The 18,168-nt window shown below is 60.4% G+C and overlaps 2 protein-coding genes across 2 annotated transcripts; both read right to left on the bottom strand.

Moving 5' to 3' along the window:
• Positions 1-668: 668 nt before the first annotated feature.
• Positions 669-6,177, bottom strand: LOC132321813 (maestro heat-like repeat-containing protein family member 2B). Its single transcript, XM_059835243.1, has 11 exons — positions 6,156-6,177; positions 5,583-5,687; positions 5,234-5,357; positions 4,181-4,281; positions 3,598-3,750; positions 2,897-3,042; positions 2,487-2,649; positions 1,994-2,190; positions 1,241-1,378; positions 938-1,049; positions 669-782 (listed from the first exon to the last, which is right to left on the bottom strand). Exons 1-11 carry the CDS (start codon positions 6,162-6,164, stop codon positions 744-746), a joined length of 1,287 nt encoding a protein of 428 aa, XP_059691226.1. The 5' UTR covers positions 6,165-6,177; the 3' UTR covers positions 669-743.
• A 44-nt stretch (positions 6,178-6,221) lies between these two features.
• LOC132321812 (maestro heat-like repeat-containing protein family member 2B) lies at positions 6,222-17,912 on the bottom strand (the record flags this gene model as incomplete). Its single annotated transcript, XM_059835242.1, has 23 exons — positions 6,222-6,251; positions 6,357-6,492; positions 6,855-6,922; positions 7,239-7,361; positions 7,588-7,749; positions 8,577-8,699; positions 8,885-9,004; positions 9,211-9,318; positions 9,758-9,810; positions 10,395-10,536; positions 10,803-10,843; positions 11,229-11,388; positions 11,584-11,691; positions 12,518-12,637; positions 12,979-13,052; positions 13,531-13,644; positions 13,756-13,825; positions 14,641-14,784; positions 15,174-15,325; positions 15,816-15,914; positions 16,317-16,482; positions 17,011-17,133; positions 17,832-17,912. Coding segments are annotated over 23 exons (2,517 nt in total), but the record flags the coding sequence as incomplete, so codon positions are not given.
• Between the last annotated feature and the right edge of the window lie 256 nt (positions 17,913-18,168).

The following is an 18,168-nucleotide window of genomic DNA, read 5'->3' as shown; positions in this document are numbered from 1 at the left end:
CCAGGCCCGCCGGGGCTGGGGACCAGCACCAGTGGGGCCTGTGTTAGTGGGCAGGGGTCCGATGGGCCAGCCAGAGCCCTCCGCTACACTCTGTCCCTCTGCTCAGCCCCTGAGCCATAGCTGACCCTTTAAGATCCCCCGACATTCCCTACTTGTCCCCCAGTGCCCCCCTTCTGCCCCCTGACCACACCCCTCTAAACTGCTGTGCCTCCCTTGGTTCTCCCCACCCATCCTCCAGTGCCCCCTACTCCCCCCAGTGCCCCCCTTTTCCCCTGATACCCCCCCACTGTGTCCCTGGGCAAGTGCTGTGGGGGGGCCCAGCATGGCAGGACACCGGGGAGGGCAAAGCCTGCTGTGGTGGTATGGTCAGGGCTCTCCTGGGCTGTTCCCTGCGCCAGCCCTTGCTGGTGCCAGAGGTGGTCATGCCGTGGTGGGAGGGGTGGCAAGGGGATCCCCATGGGCAGTGGGAGGCAAGGCCCCAGGACCCCATGGGGAGACCCCTGCTCTGGGGTCTGTCCCGGCATGACTGCGTTGTGCCCAGCCCATGAAGATCCGGGAGGGGCCATGCAGCTGGCAGCCCCCAGCCTCGGTGTCACCCACATGTGGTCCCGCCAAGCACAAGGGTGCCATCGGTGGAAAAAAGATACACTGCCCTTTAGGCATCTTGTGCTGAGCTTTATTTAATTAACTCCTTGGTGCTGGCTGGGGACAGGTATCGTGCAGAGACTCCTCTAGTGCCTGCTTCACTCGCGGGTCCTTGTTGTGCTGCAGTCCCAAGAGAGCTGGAAGGACACAGGCAGTGCTGTGGGGACCTGGTCCTGGCCAGGCGCTCCCCTGTCTGCTCCGCTCCAGGGATCTTCCCACAAAAACAGACGTCCCAAGGAGCCGGATCTCACTAAAACCCTCTGAACCCTTCCTTCCCCACCCCCTGCCTTACCTCAGCAAAGAAGGCTGTAGCTGTCACCCGCAGCTTAACTGAGCAGGAATCCAGCCATGGGAAGAGGGTCTGCTTCAGACAGGGTGATAGAAGCCCAGCATGGACCAGGACGCTGTGCAAGGGAGCACAAGCGAGGGACACACAGTTACCCAGGAAGGCCAGGTTGCCAAAATTCATGTACACCAATGCAGATACTATTCTTCAGCTCAGGACGGCTTCCCAGGCATGCTGGAAGGGTCCTGCAGGCATTTCCCTGGGCACAGCCCCGCAGGAGGCAGCCATGTGCATCCCTGCGACTCTTACCTGGTCAGGAGACGCACCCCATCAGAATGGGTCAGGGGGTCTTCAAGGAGAGCCCACGCTGCCCGATTCATGAGCAGCCGCATCCACTTCTCTGCCATGCATTTGCCTAGCACCAACTCTAAAGCCATAAGGAAAACCCTGGCAAAAGAAACAAAACACAAACCCAGTCAAAACACAGTCAAACAAAACAAGAAAAAAATCAAAACAGCAGCAGCACCACAAAACCAAAGAAAGATCAAATCACTGCAGTTTAGGGGAAGATTTCTCTTTAGCAGAGCTAAATACCCCGGGAATGATGCTTCGTAGACTGCAGCTAACGACACTGGCATTTTCATCATGCCCCAAACCCACTGAAGCAGAAGAAACTCCACGCCCCTGGACTGACTCCATGCTAGAGAACCAAGGCAACACCTAATACCTCTTCCCACCAGCATTTTGTGAAGAATGATGCCATTGCCCGCAAGAGTCATGCTCCCCCCCGGTGGGGGTCCGCTGAGGGAGTGCAAAGCTATCATGCATGCAAGGGTATGCAGAAGGCAAGATGACAGCCGTCCACAGCACGAGCTGCCTCAGACCTTCCTGCCTGGGAGCTGGAGTTTCCCCATGAAGGAGCAGAAGTAAACCCAACCACGACGAGCAGTTTGCTCATCTAGGAAGCGGGGCAGGCAAAGCCCTCCCTCAACCCCACAAAGGCACGTGCCTTGGCGAGGGGAACCGAAGCCAGCCCCTCCATCTGCCCCTTCGGCTCCTTACCTGCACGGCTTCTCCTCAAGCACCTGGCCCTTGAGGAACAGTTGTCTTCCGCCTTCTCCCAGGGGGGAAAGCAGCCGCTCCTCGCCCAGGGTTTCACTGGCCCACCTCAGGAGGCTGGGAAGGAGGTGGGGAAGCAGCTGCCTGAGCTCCTCTGTGCTCCTCAGGGCAAGCACCACTTCGGAGATGGCATGGGTGATCTGCAGAGAACCGTGACCAAGAAGCCCCTCTTCAGGCAAGGCCTTTTCCCACCAGCCTGGTTCCCCTGCCTGCCTGGGGCAGGGGGGTTACTGTCCGCAATTGTCACTTCTGCAACAGCCTTGTGGCTCAGGAGCACAACACTGTCCCAGCTCCCCACACTGCTTGAGGCCGGCCCAGCACAGCGCCCTGGGAGTCTCCAGGGGCATCTGCAAAGGGCACCTGACTCCCCCTTTTCCGAAGCAGGAGTTACAAAGCAGATGCAAAGCTACAGAAACGTGTCTGCCATTGAACGTACCATCAAAGTCTCCAGAGCAGTCTCATGGTTGTGCCACTCACAAGCGGAGGAGTTGGTCCCCAGGCAGTTGTTTCGTGCTCTGTTTAGTTTCTCCACTAAGCACCTCAGGACCTGAATCCCAATGGTGCTTCTCCCCAGGCTCCTCCACAGCTCCACTGTGTCACTGCAAGGGAACAGATGTTCACCCCTGAGCCCGTATCTTCGCAGTCCTGCAGTGCCCTCAAACCTTCTCCTCCTCTGCAATGGGGCTTACAACGCCCCAGTCACGGCAGAGACACAAGCACGCAGTCTTGCAACACTCAAGACAGCTCAGGCAGAAAAAAGACCTGCTTCTTAACTGGGCCACCCCAGTGCACGCAAGCTGTGGGGTCTCTGTTTGACTACAGTGGGGAAGTGGCTGGTGCACGTACCTGTCCATGGGCAGACCTTTCCGGAGGAGACTGCTGATGACGGGCTCCTGGTGAAAGTGGGCGAGGAGAAACACGGCCCAGAGCAGGAAGGGCCTGTGGGTGCTCTGCCGCATGTAGGTGCAAAGGGTCTTCAGGATTTTTGGCACCTGAATGGAAATGGAGGAGAAAGAAGGGCTCGGTGCATCCTTTACCCCCTCCTGCGGGGCCCAGACACAGTCATTCAGCACAGGACCAGTGCCTGCTCCCGTGACACAGAGTCCAGACCTAGCTTGAAACCTCACCCCTTCCACCCTGCCTGGCCCTGGCTCACGTCTGGAGCTGGGTGTGCTCTTGGCAACTGTGCACACGTACGCACACATGCACGCGCTCACACGCACAGACTCAGTCACTGCATGTGCCTGGGCCCAACCGTACGAGCAGCTGCGTGCCCTTGTGCACACAGAGGACACGGGCACGTTTCACACCCAACGCTTGAAGAACTCTCCCCACATGTGTGTAGTGATGCAAGAGCAAAACCAAACACGCTCTTTGAGACCCTGAAGTCGCCTTGCAGGGCCTCTGCAAGGGCACCTGACTCCTTCAGCAGCCCCTTGGCTCGACACACAGGTGGCATTTCTTGAGCCTGTGCCAACTGCACAGGGTGTCGTTAAACAGCCAACAGGAGCAAAGACAAAGTCAAATGGGAAAAAGGTCGCCTTTACCTCCTGGACTATTTCCTTCCTGCATTCCACCAGGAAGATGAACACCCACTTCCATAGTGGCTTCACACACGTGGGTGTGACGTGCAGCAAGCTGGGCAGGACCGCAGTCAGAAAGTCCGTAGCCTGCGCTGGAGGGATGCACTTGCAAACAGCCTGGAGAGAAGTCAGGAACAAGAGAGACCACGTCACAGCTCTGCTCCAGCAATTCAGAATGGAAAGGAAACTTGACAGAACTGTTAGTTCGGCAGTCGTGCAGGGGGCAATCACTTTTTCCTCCTGCTATGCATACAGTGCTGTTTACATCTGATGCAGCTACCCGATTGGGAAGTGTCGCCCCCCATGTTGTTTGCTTATTATGTACCAAATTTGTATTCTGACAAGAGCAATCACACACGCACACATATACGGTATCTGCTCCAGCATGCCTGAAGGACAGTCTTGTCTCAAAGCCTCCTGCTACTTGCTAACAACAGCCATCCTGGACAGCTTGCTCTGGAGACAGCGAGGGATGCTGGAGGGGAGCAGGGAGATGTGCAGGAGCCCAGGAGCTGGGCCCCCACCCCGCTCTTTTGGGGCCAGTTACCTTTGCTATTTTGGCGCAGGTCTGCACGGTGTCTGGGCTGTTCAGCTCCTCACCAAGGCACCTGATCTCATCTGCCTGAGGCACCACCTCCATGGTCCTAGCTGGAACAAACACCAGGAGAAAAGGGGAGTCACACCCACAGAAAGGCAACCTCTGGCCCTAGATACTGCTCAAGGAGAACCCAGGGGGTGGCAGTGAAAGCCACAGGGAAACCCAGGGCCCTCCTGAACTCGGTGCAGCAGGATTTCCTGAGCCCGATAAATGGCTGACAAATCCCGGGCTGGAAAGAGCCCTCTTCCTCCTCGAACCATTTGTTGGGGCTTCAGGGTTTCAGCAGCTACTGGCCTCTGATCCCAGCAGCTGTGTCCCCTGTTCCCACACAGGCCACCATCGTCTCTGGGAGGCAGGAAACCTCCCCGTGACTGCCTCAGCACAGGCAGACCCTGCTGCCTGAAGAGGAAACGGTTCAAACACAACCCTTTGCGGCACTCCCCGGGCCTGCAGTTCAGATCCCTCTTCCCTGCCCAGTTTGCTCTGGGCAGCAAATTGGTTTCCTCTCTTGTGCTCAGCAGGAGAGTTCTTCCCTGGCGGCGATGAGTTTGGATAGTTTGCCTGGGGAGCTGCCTGTCTCTCCAGGCTCAAGGCAGGGAGCAAGGGGGAAGGCACCCTCTGGAATGTCAGGGGCCTCATCCGAGCGAGTTGTCTGACCACCCTCTGTCTCTCCTGGAACATGGAGGGGGGCAGACATGGAGGGGGACAGTCCCCAGCATTGGTGGCAATGTCCTGCTCTCAGACAGCAGTGGGGGATGGCCCTGACCAACCGCACACATGCGCTGCGGAGGTGGGACTCAGCGACCCTCTCCCAGGGATCCTTCCTGACATGTCCAGGGAGGCCGAGGGCTAACAGGGTGGGGGCACAAAACCAGCCAAGCACGTTGCCTCCCGCTTCCCTCCTGGGGACAGGGCCTGGCCCTGCAGGATCCCAGTGGTGCCAGGCCGGGAAGGGAGGGAGGATCAGGCTGAGCAAGGCTGGGAAGCGCCCACTCTCCTTACCTTGCATTTGGAGAAGGTAGCCAAGGCAGACCCATGCCCTCTGGCGGGACGTGGCCAGGCAGTCGCTGGTCAGAGTTGCCAGCAATCCCACCAGGGAGCCGAACCGCTTGCAAGGACGTCCTCTCTGCAGGGGAGAGCAGCAGGAAAAGGGTCGCAGGCAGCCCCAGCACCCGCTCGCCTCTATCGCCCATCCTGCTCCCTGAGCAGCGACTGGGCAGAGGGGCAGGCAGAAGGGCTGCCCCGTAATCCCTGGAGCCCCAAAACCCAGCACCCAGTTGGGCAGGGTTCCCTTCTGGGGCCATGAATGGTGGGAAAAGGGCGCCAGGGCACGCGGGGGGGCTCTACTCACCATGAGCTCGAATCGCTCCTTGCAAGCTCCCAGCACATGGGCACAAACCTGCAGGGCTCTCTCCCGCTCCCATTCGTTGGCTGAGGTGAGCCAGCCCTTCAGGACCTGAGGCAGGGTGCATCTCTCTCACAACAGGCATCTTTCTCTCCCGGAGATCCCTCTCCAACTCCCTCCTTCTCTGGCCCCTTCCCAGTGCCAACCCCAGCCCCACCGAGCACTGGCACTGCTGCCTCCACTGCCTCGCTCCCTCCAGCTGCCTCTGCCCTGAGGCTGCTGTTGCTACACTGCCAGCGTCTCCCCACTCCAGCCTTCCTCCAGGCTGCTCTCAGCCAGCTCAGGGCTGGCTCTGGGCTTTCCCTCCATCAGGGCCCACTGCTCTGCCTGGCCTGAGGCTGCAGTGGCCGGGCGCTCCCGTCCCCCAGCTCAGCCCCTGGCCCCGGCCAGACGCACAGCCTCAGAGCAAGGAGCCAAAGCCCCACATTCCCGCAGGAAAGGTATCCACCTCCTAACACCCTCTAAGGCCTCCACTCTCTGCCCCTGAAACACTTTCCCTCTTGCCCCACGGCTACTCACATGGACCATGTCATCAAAGCAGGCAGAGGTCACCTCTGCCTCCAGAAAGGCTTCTAGGAGATGGCCCAGATCTTCCACGCATCTCCTGTGCAGAAGCTGAAAGCAGGAAAGCAGAGCTGAGGTTCTGCATCATGGGGGCTGCCGGGGCGCACTGAGGTGGGATCCTGACCCAGGGGTGGGCAGGCACTGGCCAGCGGGTACCTGCATGTTCACAGCTGCCCTCACTGTCTTCCTGCCCTTTTTCATCCGCTCCTTGGAAGGACAGGACAAGACAGTCTGGCAGCACACTGCCAGCAGCTTGTGATTTTCCTCCCGCCTCAGAGGTGGCCTCAGCTTGCTGGCCAGAGGAAAAAGGAAGAGAAAACACAAAGGAGATTTACTGTCTCCAGAGTGGCTCAAACCACATCTGGGTTCCTCCTAATCGAGGGCCCCAAATCCAACACACCCCCGCCCACGCCAGCAAGCACTGCCTTCAGCGCCAGCAATTCCTGCCTCCTCCCAGGCAGCAGGCAAACCCCTGCCCCCAGGTTAAGGAACCTCGGGGGCTCCCTTCCTGTGGGAGACACCCGACATGGGGAACACCCTCCCACTCCACAGCCCCAGCAGCTCCCGGCCCCATGCTCAAGGCCACTGGGGCTGCCCCAGCCAGCTGGGATGGGGCACACTGGGAGTCCCCACAGCCCGGGGAACAGACCTCACCTCAACTCCTCCAGGGCCTGGAACACTCCATACACCAGGGAGTCCCAGGGCTCCCCCTTGATCCAGTCCTGCAAGTCCCAGAGAGAGAAGCACAGAGTTGGCAGGGGCATGAGACAGCCCTCCCCCCTCCCCTGGGGACAGGCTCTGCTGCCAGGCCTGGGCAGACACTGCCCCGTCACCCCCACGCATCCCCAAAGGCACCGCAGGAGGGCCCCTGCTCCCCAACCACAGCCACCCAGCACCAGCACTCAAGAGCCCCACCAGCTCCGGACACAGCTCCAGGAGCTCACGTGAAGCCCAGAGACCATCGTGCCTCTGGGGTAACGAGTCCGATGGCACAGCCCAAAACTCCCCCGTGCGACCACCCCGGCTACAGGCACTCACCAGCAAGGTCCACGTTGCCTCCTGCTTTAAGGACAGCTCAAATCTGCCGCAGTTGCCCACAGCCTGGATGGCACAGCTGACCTCGGTGATGCTCTGCACCAGGGCGAGCTTGAGCTGCAAGTCCTGAGGCCAAAGACAGCAAAGCACCCCTTCAACTCTTTGAAGGGCTGAGAGGTGGAAGAAGAGCATGGGCAGGGGAAACCCATGGGGGGCTGGATCTGGACGTTGAGGACAAACCCTTCCTTGGGAGATCTTTAGAAAGGGACCGTCCACCTCGGTGCACCCCAGCCCCAAGGGGCTGAAGCTGGGACACCCAGGCATCCCTGCCCTGTGTGCCCCATGCTCCTACCCTCTGTTTAGCTCTGGAGAGCCGCAGGATGTTGCCCACGATTTCTTTATCCACGCGGGTGAGCAGCTGCTCCTTGGGGGCACGCAGTGCAATGCCGCTGTAGGTGCACATCAGAGCAGCACGAATGGCCTGGGCGCTCTCCATCTTCTGCTGCTGCTGGACCTGTGTCAACAGAGATGCCCTGAGAGGTCAGCCCCGGGACTCTGGCAGGCTCCTGCGGCAGGCCCTGCCCTGCACCCTCACCAGCTCCTTGTTTCCCTGGGCACCTCCCAGCAGCTCCCCAGGCCACTCCTCGAGCTGCGAGTTCCAAGGCCAGAAGTTGTTCCCATCCCACAGCCTGGGATCTCGCATGGGGATGGGGATGAGGTGCAGCCAGCATCGCACACACTGCTGGCTCTTTTACCACTGATTTGAGAGGTCGGGGAGCTGCCTGGAACCTTTCTGTGGAAAGGTATCTGACAGAGCCTGTCACGGTCCTGCTCAGACACGCAGCCCGTGCTCGTCAGGGGTGCAGATGAGCCCACTCTGCTCACCTCCCCAGGCCAGGCTGCACCGCTCTCTCTGTAGGGCCCTGCCCTGCCCTGAAAGGCTTCCCCACAGCCCCCAGGTGGGGAGCAGAGCCAGCGAGACTTCACCAGGCTCCTGCTCTTGGCCCTCAGCTTTGGGGAAGGGTCAGAGTGTCACACCGTGCCCACCCCCTTGTCGCCAGCTCCTGCTGAAGTTAAGTCAGGGGCAAGGTGGCTGCAAGCAAGCAACCGCTGCAGCTGCCCCAGCTGGGTGGCTCTGATCCACCCGGTGTCAAACCCCCTCCTCTCCAAAGACACCTCAGGGGCCCCAATGCCAGGACGTCCCCTCTGAAACAGAGGTCTCGGCTAGCTCTTACACGAATGCTTATCTCAAGGCAGCTGCCACAACTTGGCTGCTGCAGGTGTAGAAGTGAAAGAAGGCCAAAAAAGGAAAGCCAAACAGGGAAACCCTGGCTCCTTTACCTTCCAGCCCATGGAAGTCTGATAAAACCAGCCTCTGGTGAAAGCGGTGGAGAACATGTTCACTGTGTCCAAGACCAGATGGAAGTGGCTCTCAGCCGTGTGGGACACAACAGAAATCATTCCCTGCAACCACAGAGAAACAGGGAGTTGGCTCCAGCCCAGGCACTCGGCCATGGCCAGCAACAACGGCCAGGCAGGACATTGCGGCAAGGGGGAAATGGCAGCAAGGGGGAAATCGAGGTCTGGAGCAGCCCTGCCTCTCCCCCAGGAACAGGCAGAGGATGCGCAGGACAGGAACATCACCTCACCTGGGCTTCAGACAGCTGCACAGGGTTTGTCTCCTGCAGGAACCTCAGCACCTGCCCTTGGACGTGTCTGAGATCCTGACAAGCTGCCAGCACTGTCCCAAGGGCCTTGTACAGGAAAAGCTGCAAGAGAGGAGGCCACGTCCGAGATGTGGTCATGGACCGACCTGTCAGGAAAGGTCTGGCCCCAGACAGACCCGACCACCCCTGGTGGTAGCCAGCCACTGGAGTAGCCCAGGGAGGTGCATTTTGGGGGCAAGAGAAGGGGAAGCAATGAAAACCGCCTGCGTGGGCAGAGCCCCAGCCCTGGCGCGGGGCAGGAGACACACCTTCTCCCAGGAGCCGGGGGCAGAGCTGCCCAGCTGCTGGCTCAGCTCCTGGCTCAGGCCCATGGTCCAGGCCCTGTCCTCGATGGGCTCCAGTGACGCTCGCAGGAACTGTGGGGAACAGAGAGGAAGCGAGTGTTCCCCTGCCCTTGGCCAGGATGCTTTCTACGCTCGCATGTCCCGGGACTCTGCTGAGGGGAGCTACTGGGAACGGCAGACTCTTCCCCTGCCCCACCCAGCCCTCTTTTCACCAGCCTCCCTCTTCTCCTAACACCTCAGGCGAGACCTCCCCGGCATGCCAGACATAGAGGAGGAGGCAGTGCTAAGGCGTGTGCCACAGCGATAGAGGGCATTAGCCATCAGCCGTGGCACGTGCGCAGACAGCAGCTCCTCTGAGCGGGCAGGCACCTACTGCGGGGGGAGGCACAGGGCACTCAGGAGGTGCCCCCAACTCCTGCTGCCTACACAGGCAGCCCCGAGCTTCCTCCCACAACTTTGTCTGTTCCCTCTTCTCCCCCTCTATTTGTGACACCCCCCAAGGATGCTGTACCTTGAGCACACGATGCTCCCACTCTGCAGAGTCCAGGGACCTCTTGGTTTTCCCTAGAAAGCAAGAGGAAGCAAAAGCCCTCGCTGCTATTTAAGCTCACACCAAAGACGAGCCCTGTGGTCTCCTCTGCGGTCAGACCTCCCAACATTCCCAGGCCATCAGGCTAGAAAGGGCCTACAAGCACCTACACCAAAGCCCTTGTGAGGCCAAAGACACAGGAGGGATCCCAGGAACATTTGTCAGGGCCACTGATTTGCAGCTCTTCTCCCAGGCTATTGCCAAGGACAGCTGCTGCAAACCTGGCCTGGCCTGGCAACTTGGTTCTCCAAAGCCAGGGGCTGCACCCCCTCCAGGAGCACCAGTCCTGTCCCTCCCCCAAACACCACCCCGGCCAGGACATGGGGGTGCCGCCAAGACCTGCCCTCCAAAAGGACATCAACAGCCCCATCCATCCCCTGGGCCAAATCGACACTGGGGGACGGCTGCCCCCAGCCTCAGCTTTGGCTCCCTGGAAGGGGAAAGGCTGCAGAGCAAGTGCTGGGGAACTGGGGACAATTCTCCTCCGTCACGCTGGGAAGCTGCATTTTCCTGACCCCCTTCCCTCCCCCCAGCCTCTCCCTCCCCACCCGCACTTTACCTTCCAAGTACTGCAGCAGGAGGGGGATCTCGGTAGTCCACACCACCCCCAAGGCTCGGTGTATCCTGCCATGCAGGGCCTGCAGCAGCTGCAAGGCAGCGACTGCACGTTCGCCGCTCTTGTGAGGAGCTGCTGCCACCACCTAGGCGAGGGCAGGAGAGAAGGGTCACTCCTGCCACCAGAGCTGCAGTTTTTCCCGGGAGGGAGGGAGGGAGCTCGATGCCGCTCCTGCACCCGGGCTGCTGCTAGCCCCAAGAAAGGAGTGGGATACCCAACGAGCCCAGGCAGTCTCAGGCACACTGCCTCCTCCTTGGGGGATCCCGGCACGGGCCTCAACAGCATCTCTGCCCTGGGCTCCCCCACCACCCCTGGCCAGAAAAGCTCTTTCCCCCGGGCCCCACTACTCACCAGCAGTCGAGCCAGCAGGGCCTGGGGAGCCGGCAGCCGGGCTGTGGGGAGGAAGAAAGGCTAGGTGAGCCAACGAGCCCCTGCCATGCCGTGCCCATCGCGCCTCCGATGCCCCACACAGGGCTGAGGGCTGAGAGCAGCTGTGCTGCCACAGCGCTGACCCGGGAGAAATCCCCAGGGCTGCCCAGCACGGGACGAAGGCAGCTCCAACATGGCCAGGAACAAGCCCCGGCTCGCCAGGAGAGTGCTGCGAGCAGGAGAGACGGGCCTCTGCGCTGGGCAAGGGGCAATGCAGGGCAGAGCCCCTCGTGCCCAGCAGCAGAGCCTGGCTCCGCCCTTTGGTTCTCCCAGGCTTCTGCTGAGGGCTGGCAGGGTGCATGTAGACACAGACTGGCCAAGCCCCTGGCTGAACCCATTAGCTTCTACCTCGCTCCTGGGAGTCCACGGCGTCAGGCTCCTCCTCGTCTTCTTCACACCCTGCGCTCTCCCGTCTCTCAACTAGGGCTTGGAGACAGCGGGAGAGCGGGATCAGCATGCCGCTGTACTGGGCTGGCACTACGTACTGCAGCAGCCTCGGCCACAGGAGCTGCAGAGAAGAACCAGGCAATTCACCACATCAGCATTTCTATTCAGCTTGAAGACAAAAGTGACAGTCTGCTTTTCCCTGAGCCTTGTGTGCTTCAGCACATGTGAGGGGAGAGGTTCACAGCATGGGGAAGCACGAAGAAAAATGTCCTGAAGGCAAGAAGTGGCCACAGCAGCAGGGCACAGGGTGACTTACTTTGGTCATCCCTCTCAGAGAGACGTCCAGCGAGCCCAGGATGTCCACACACAGGGCTCGAAGAGCTCCTTCCTCCGGTGTTACCCAGGCAAAAAGGCCTCCTGCCACCTGTAAGACAGAGTTGGCAAAACCCCTGTTACTCTCAGCTCCCGACCGACAAGGCTCAGGCATGGCCTCACCAGTGCTCCTGCGCCAACCTCCCAGGAGCACTGACCTCCAGAAGGAGGACAAGAACGGCCAGACCCAGCTCGGGAACCACTTCCCAGACCCTGGGAAGGACTAGAAAGCCCTGGAGCAAAGCAACACGCACAGATCCCCCGGTTGGAGGGAGGCTCTAGCCAGAGGGAAGGTCCTCAGCAAGTCAGCAAAAGGCTCAGCCATGCCCATCCTTCATCTCCTGGGCACCCAGCTGGAAACACTCACCAAAGGGACTGCCAGACGGCCTGTCCCCTTGCCAGAAGGGATGCGGGTCCCCAGACTGCTATTGGATGGGCAGGGCATGCTTTGGAGGGCCAGAGTATGAGAACACCACAGAAAGATCCTCTAGCCAGGCCCATCTGGCTGCAGTGGCTGTGTTTTGCTGATTGTCTGTGAGCACTTAAGGATGGAGGATGTCCTGTCCCTAGAAGACCCCTCCCTTTGCAAGGCAGCTTTGCTGAAGGTGTCTGTGGGCACAGCTCAGCCTGTGGGGTGCGCAGGCAGCCCCACAGTCCCAGGTGGCACGCCCGGGTGCAAACCCTCATCATTCACTGACGTCTCCACCAACATCAGCACACACACACACGAGGAACAGCCATTTGCAGGTCATTCCAATGGCAGCGCCGGCGCTGATGGCCCTGCAGCGTGGAGCTCTCCATGCTCAAGGATGCCTGCAGAAGCTCTCAGCACAGGCCAGGCACTGCTGGAAGCCCCAGGTGTCTCGCTCTGCCCTTACCAGTCTGCCTGAGGTCCGGCTGAACTCGCTGAAGATGTGCCCCACCACATCCCATGCCCAGCAGCTCTGGGAGCCAGAGCTGAGCAGCTCCCGGATGAACTCCAGAACTGCCCTCCGCACCTGCCAGGGGAGAGCGTGGTTACGGTCCTCCTGTTCAAAACCCAAAGGGAAACCACCTTTGCTTGGGGGCAGCCTCTGTGGCTCGCGGAGAGATGACAAGCGCACGGCAGAAGCTTTCGCTCCGGCCATCAGGGCTGGGCTTTAGCACCAGGCTGGACGGGCATTTGCTCCACAGAGCACAGCGACCTCCCTGCTCCACTCTGCCAGCTCTCCCCAGGGAGAAGCCATCACCCACTGCCTGGGCAATGCGCCGGCACTTCCCCAGGCACCCCAGCTCTGCCCTGAGGGAAAGGCTTCCTCTGCCTCCCCTGGTGGCACTGTCCCTTCCCAAACCAGCTCACCTGGGCACTGGGGTGGTTGCACACTGACTCCACGGCCTCCATCACCTGGGGCAGCTTCTCTCTCACTGCAGGTGCTGGAAGAGATATGGAGAGGTGTGCATTGAGGCAGAGCCCCAATGGCAGAAGCTTCCAAGTTTTTCGCACACCAACGGGACAGAAAAGCGGGGCCTGACTCTGACTTCACAGGAGGCAGCGGCATAGCCAGAGCGACTCCATTTCTAGAGGCACAGCTGTTTTATAGGGACTGAAAGCTATGGTAATATGGTAACACAGAGCACGTGAGAAATGACTTGGGTACAAGCAGCTCCTGTGCACCAGCCCACCCGCCCACCCACCAGCCTGCCCGTGTTACTGAGCTTGGAGCATCATCCCTGGTGTGCACCATTTCTAACTGCTGGAGGAGAGCTCGAGCCCTGTCGCAGGGCGTCAGCTCGGCTGGGGGACCCGCTCTTTGCAGCTCCTTTTGGGTGCAGGTGCACCGCTTTCAGCCTGTTCCTGCTCTCAGCCCAGCAGCCCCAACCCCTGCCTTCTGTCCCTGCCCATGGCACTGACCGTCAGAGTGGGCCAGCGCTCCCAGCAGGCCCAGGGCTGCCACGCGACCGGCCTTGCTCCCACCGCTCTCCGGGGAGTGCAGAAACATGCCCGTCTCCTCAGGGCATATTCGTGCTGCAGGGAAGAAATCGCATTCTGCACTAGCAGGCAGCTGCCTCTGACTGCCAAGGACAGGGAGAGAGCCGCCACAGCACGACGGGGGATCGCCCAGTCTCCTCGCCTTACCCTGCAGCGCGATGCAGCGGGGAAGTTCTGCCTTAGGGGCCAGGCCAGGCTCTTTGGTCACGTCAGGGAGCTGTGGGAACAAGGTCTGTTTTAAAGAAATCTGCATCAGCATTGAGGGGGACTGAAAAGAAAGGGTGCTCTCTGCCCTCCTCTCCCAGAGTCCTGCTGCGACTTGGCTGAGAGGGAAATCACTGTGGGAACAGGGCTGCCCCTCAGGCCCATTCCGAACAGCCAGGATCAGGCCTCCTGCAGCCTTAAGGAACCTACGTGGCACCTGTCTCACAAATCCTGGCGTGTTCCTGGCCTGCAGGAAGGTCTGTGAGACAACGGGGGAGGAAGAGGAGGCTAAAGCTACTTAAAGGCACTTGGGAAGGGAGAAATCCAGCACATCTGGGAGAAGGGGAGTCCCTAACAGCAGCTCCCAGGGAAAACCACAAACCCTCCTGGATGGGGCTTCTTGTTTGCCCTCCCCTCAGAGCAGCATCGGCAGGGTCTCTTTCCTCTGAACAGAGCCCGCTGTTGACAACTCCGTTTCCCGGCACTTCCCACTCATCAGACCTCAGCCCTCACTGGACAGGACTGGACATAGCGCTGGGCATTAGGGCAAAGCTCTTCCCACACACAGAGCGCTACAGAGATGGCAATGCCTCCCTTCCTGAGAAGACAAGCCCGGGGGACTCTTGCCTCCCTTCTGGCCCCTCCCCGCATTTCTCTTTTCTTGCCCAAAGAGTGAGGGGAAGTCTCAGGCCTCCTCTGCTCTCCCCCTCCCTGTTCCTTCTCTAAGGCCTTCCCAGCTCCTCCTGGCACCCCACAGCTCCCCAGTGCCTCGTGGCACTCGCGCAGACCCACCCCAGCAGCCACGTCGGGCCCTGCGCAACACCTCACCTTGTTGACCCGGGAGGTGTCTCGGACCTCCTGAGATTGGTGCAGCAGCCAGAGGAGCTGCTCCCAGGCATGCTCGCGGTGCTGCTCCTCACGCAGCAGGACCTCCATCATGGCAGCCACCGCCCTGAGCACAGCCTGCTTGTCCTGAAGAGGGAAGGGAGAGGCTCTGCTTGGAGGGCTGAAGGTCTGCCTAGCACTCAGCATCGCCTGCACACCAGTCTGCCCTTCCCACTGGGAGGGGTTTCCCTTTCCCTTCTGCCCTGCAGCAGAAGGGCTCACTCCAGAGGAGAGAGAGCAGTTCCCCACGCTCGCACCCCAGCCCTCCCTGCAGAAAGGCCCCAGGACTCAGCTGCTTCCTGCCAGAGAGCCTCCAGCCCCAGGCACAGTGACAGCAGGCTCCCGGCCTGGGATGCTTTCTCATTCAGACCGCTCCCTCCCCTCACCCCTCTGCTCGCACCCCACCAGCCACAGACAGACCCACCAACGTGGACATCCCCGCTGTGGCCCCAGGCGTGGAAAGCAGCACTTCTTACCTCTTCTTCCTCGCAGCCCAGCCAATTTACCAGCGCGTAACGGAAGACTGGGTAAATGTCTTCACAGAGCTGCGCTTCCCCGTTGCGAGGGAAGGGGCATTGCTCCTGGCTGCCGAAGTATGTATTGACCCCTTTTGACCATTGCTCCAGAACTGCACCAGGAGAAAGGGAAGGGCAGCACGTGAGAGTCTGCAGCAGGGACGGTACCTTGCACCCTCACCCAAGCCTGCTCTAAGGATGGTCCCAGGCTCGGCAGGGCTCAGCCCAGGACCAGATCTGCATCTGAGGCCAAGCTGTGCCCTTGAGGTGTCTGGTTTCAAACAGCCCACTGTTTCTCTCCTCCTCCCCATCCTTTTCCTCCTCAATGGCCTGTTCCCCTCCAGTATTTCCCAGGGGAAACAGGGGAACAGAAGCCATGGGAAGGGACCCAGGAGTTCCCCTGTGCAGCACCGTCACGTCCTACCCACAGAAACCTCCGGGGCTTCTCCCGCTCCTTCTGCACACTCACAGAGGTTTGGGATCGCCAAGGCCTGACCTCGCTGTGGGCTGACACCTGCCATGTTCCCTCTGAGATCACATGGAGGCATCAACGGCCACCCCAGCCCCTGACCCTGGGACCCCAGCTAAGGAGCCGACACTCACCACTGCAGACGGCGCGCAGGATCCGGCCACTCCCCACCCGGCTCAGCATGGCACGCACGGCAAGCAGCGTCATTCCCACGAAGGGGATGCACCGCAGGGCTGCAGAGAAGGCAGGGACAAAGGGACCGAGAGGGTCAGTGAGAGACACGGGAGACTGGGGTCGATCCCTGGCAAGGCTGGGGCTGCTGGGCCATGTGGGACATGCCAGAGGGTGTGGGGAGGGCTGCCTTCCCCAAGGGGGACACAGGAAAGCCCTTTAGGGAAATGGGGAGGACAGTGCGGGGCAGAGACCCTGCGGGTTTGTCTCCAGTGGGTTCCCACCCTCCAGGAACCAGGACTGGGCTAGTAAGGCAGAGCTGCCGGCCAGCCCTGGCACAGAGCAAGGAGGCATGGCGACTTCATAGCCCCCCAGTTCAACACAGAGCCTTCAGGAAGGGGGAGGGTGCTTTCTCCCCGTTATCACAGACCCCTACCCAAACCAAGAGGCCCAGGGTGCCGTACCGTAGCTGCGGGCCATTTTGCCCAAGGTGAGGAGCACGATCTCATCAGGGACCTTCCCCATGGCCTTCAGGTGGCTCTGGAGCTCAGACATGACAAAGTGGAAGCGGGAGCGGGCCAGAGCCACCAGGACGTCGCTAGCAGCCATCTTCACATCATCTGTCACACCCTGAAAAAGTGCCACAAGTTAAACACTCCCGAGAAAAAGGCTGAGGCACTCGGACAGGCTGAACGCCCCTGTCTCCCCTGCAAGACCCCTCGGGGCAGTTTGCTCAGACCGGGCGCCTGCTGCCTCTTGTACCCTGGGGTAGGCGAGCAGCTCCCCAGTGAGACGCGGGAGGCTTTTCCCTAGCACAGCCCTGTGCTGCTGCCTTCTCTCCCTCTCTGCAGAGATGCCAGGAACAAACTGTCACAGACTCAAGGACCCCCTGGGGCCTCTCCACGGGGCTGCTGGGTTCCCAGGGCTGTTCCTCAAGTGAGCTTGAACCCAGCTCTCGCTCAGTTAGAAACAGCCCCGCGTCCACCTCTCTGCACTACTCTCTGCATCTCCTCTTCAAATTCCCTATAAGGAGGAGTCCCCTTCGGACCTCCACTGGGTCTGAATAGTTGAGGAACATCTCTGTGCTGCTCTGGATTTCCCCAAAAACCAGGGCCAGAGGCAGGCTGCTTTGGCGGCCTTGAAAGAGAACAAGCTCACCTGGGCTGCTCGCATGTCACTGGACACCTCTGCTATCAGGCGGTTCACGACACCGCTCTGCAAACTGCCATCGTCTCCTTGCAAGAAGCTCTCCAGCTCCCGGTATGTCTCCACTCGGTCACCCTGGGGACAGACCACACATAGGAGTGATGGGACTTGCTTTGCCCTCGTTGCCAGGGACCCACGAGAGAGACCTACTGCCCCCCAAATCATCTCTCTGCCATGGGCACGAGGTACGAGCTGCAGGCATCGGTCAGGACAGCCATGGGGAACGGCAAGATCTTCCACAGCACCTCTGACACCACCAGAGAGCCAGACAGGGAGGTTGATTCCACCAGGGTAAAAGGCCATGCGGGAGCCTAGGAAGTCGGTCCTGAGGATGGGGGATGGTGGAGGTCAGACGGACAGTGCCAGGCGAGGAAGAGGAAGATGTGGGAATGAGACCAGTCCCTGAGGAGGGGGAGCCATGAACTCCCTGCACCTTGGGGCACAGTGTCGCTCCCCTCGCACAGGCAGGAGCCCAGGCGCTGGGACAGTTCTGGAACCAAAGCTAAAGTGGGGCCTTGAGCGCTTGGGCAAAGGTGCTGGAGAGATGCTGGGATTTATGCCAGAAGCTTTGCCTTGTCCAGGAGAGCACTGCAAGCTCCCAGGGAAAGGAGGGAGGGAGCAGTGGCATTAGTCCAGCTGGAGCGGCAGGATCGGCGCTTGGGGACGAAGCGCCTGCAGGAGGGCAGAGGTGCCATCACGCGAGATCCCCCTCTGCCACGGCACCTGGGGAAGTCAAGGGCTTGGAGGGGAGCCCTCGAGCCCCCTTGTCTCACCTCATGGTCTTGCAGCCGCTTTAGCAGAGAAGCCCCACTAGCCACAAAGGTAGTGACGGCTTCAGGGACAGCCTTCTTTGCTCTGCCTCCATCCTCAGGATGTGCAGGTCTGGACTGAGAACCAAAGCACGGGCAGAGAGCTGGAAGAAAAGAAAGAAATGGTTTTGCTGGCTGCAGGGCTTTGCACCAGGGAGGGGAGAGGATCTTCCCAGCCTCTCCCAGCACTAACAGCCCGTGCTGGGCTGTACTGGCAAGAGGGCAGTCAGTGGGACGAGGGAAGGGAGTCTTCCCCTCACTGCGGCACTGGGAAGACCGCACTGGCAATACCACACTGGGG

This window comes from Gavia stellata, unplaced genomic scaffold, assembly GCF_030936135.1.
Source record: "Gavia stellata isolate bGavSte3 unplaced genomic scaffold, bGavSte3.hap2 HAP2_SCAFFOLD_120, whole genome shotgun sequence".
NCBI lineage: Eukaryota > Metazoa > Chordata > Aves > Gaviiformes > Gaviidae > Gavia > Gavia stellata.
This window is presented reverse-complemented; position numbering and strand designations above follow the sequence as displayed.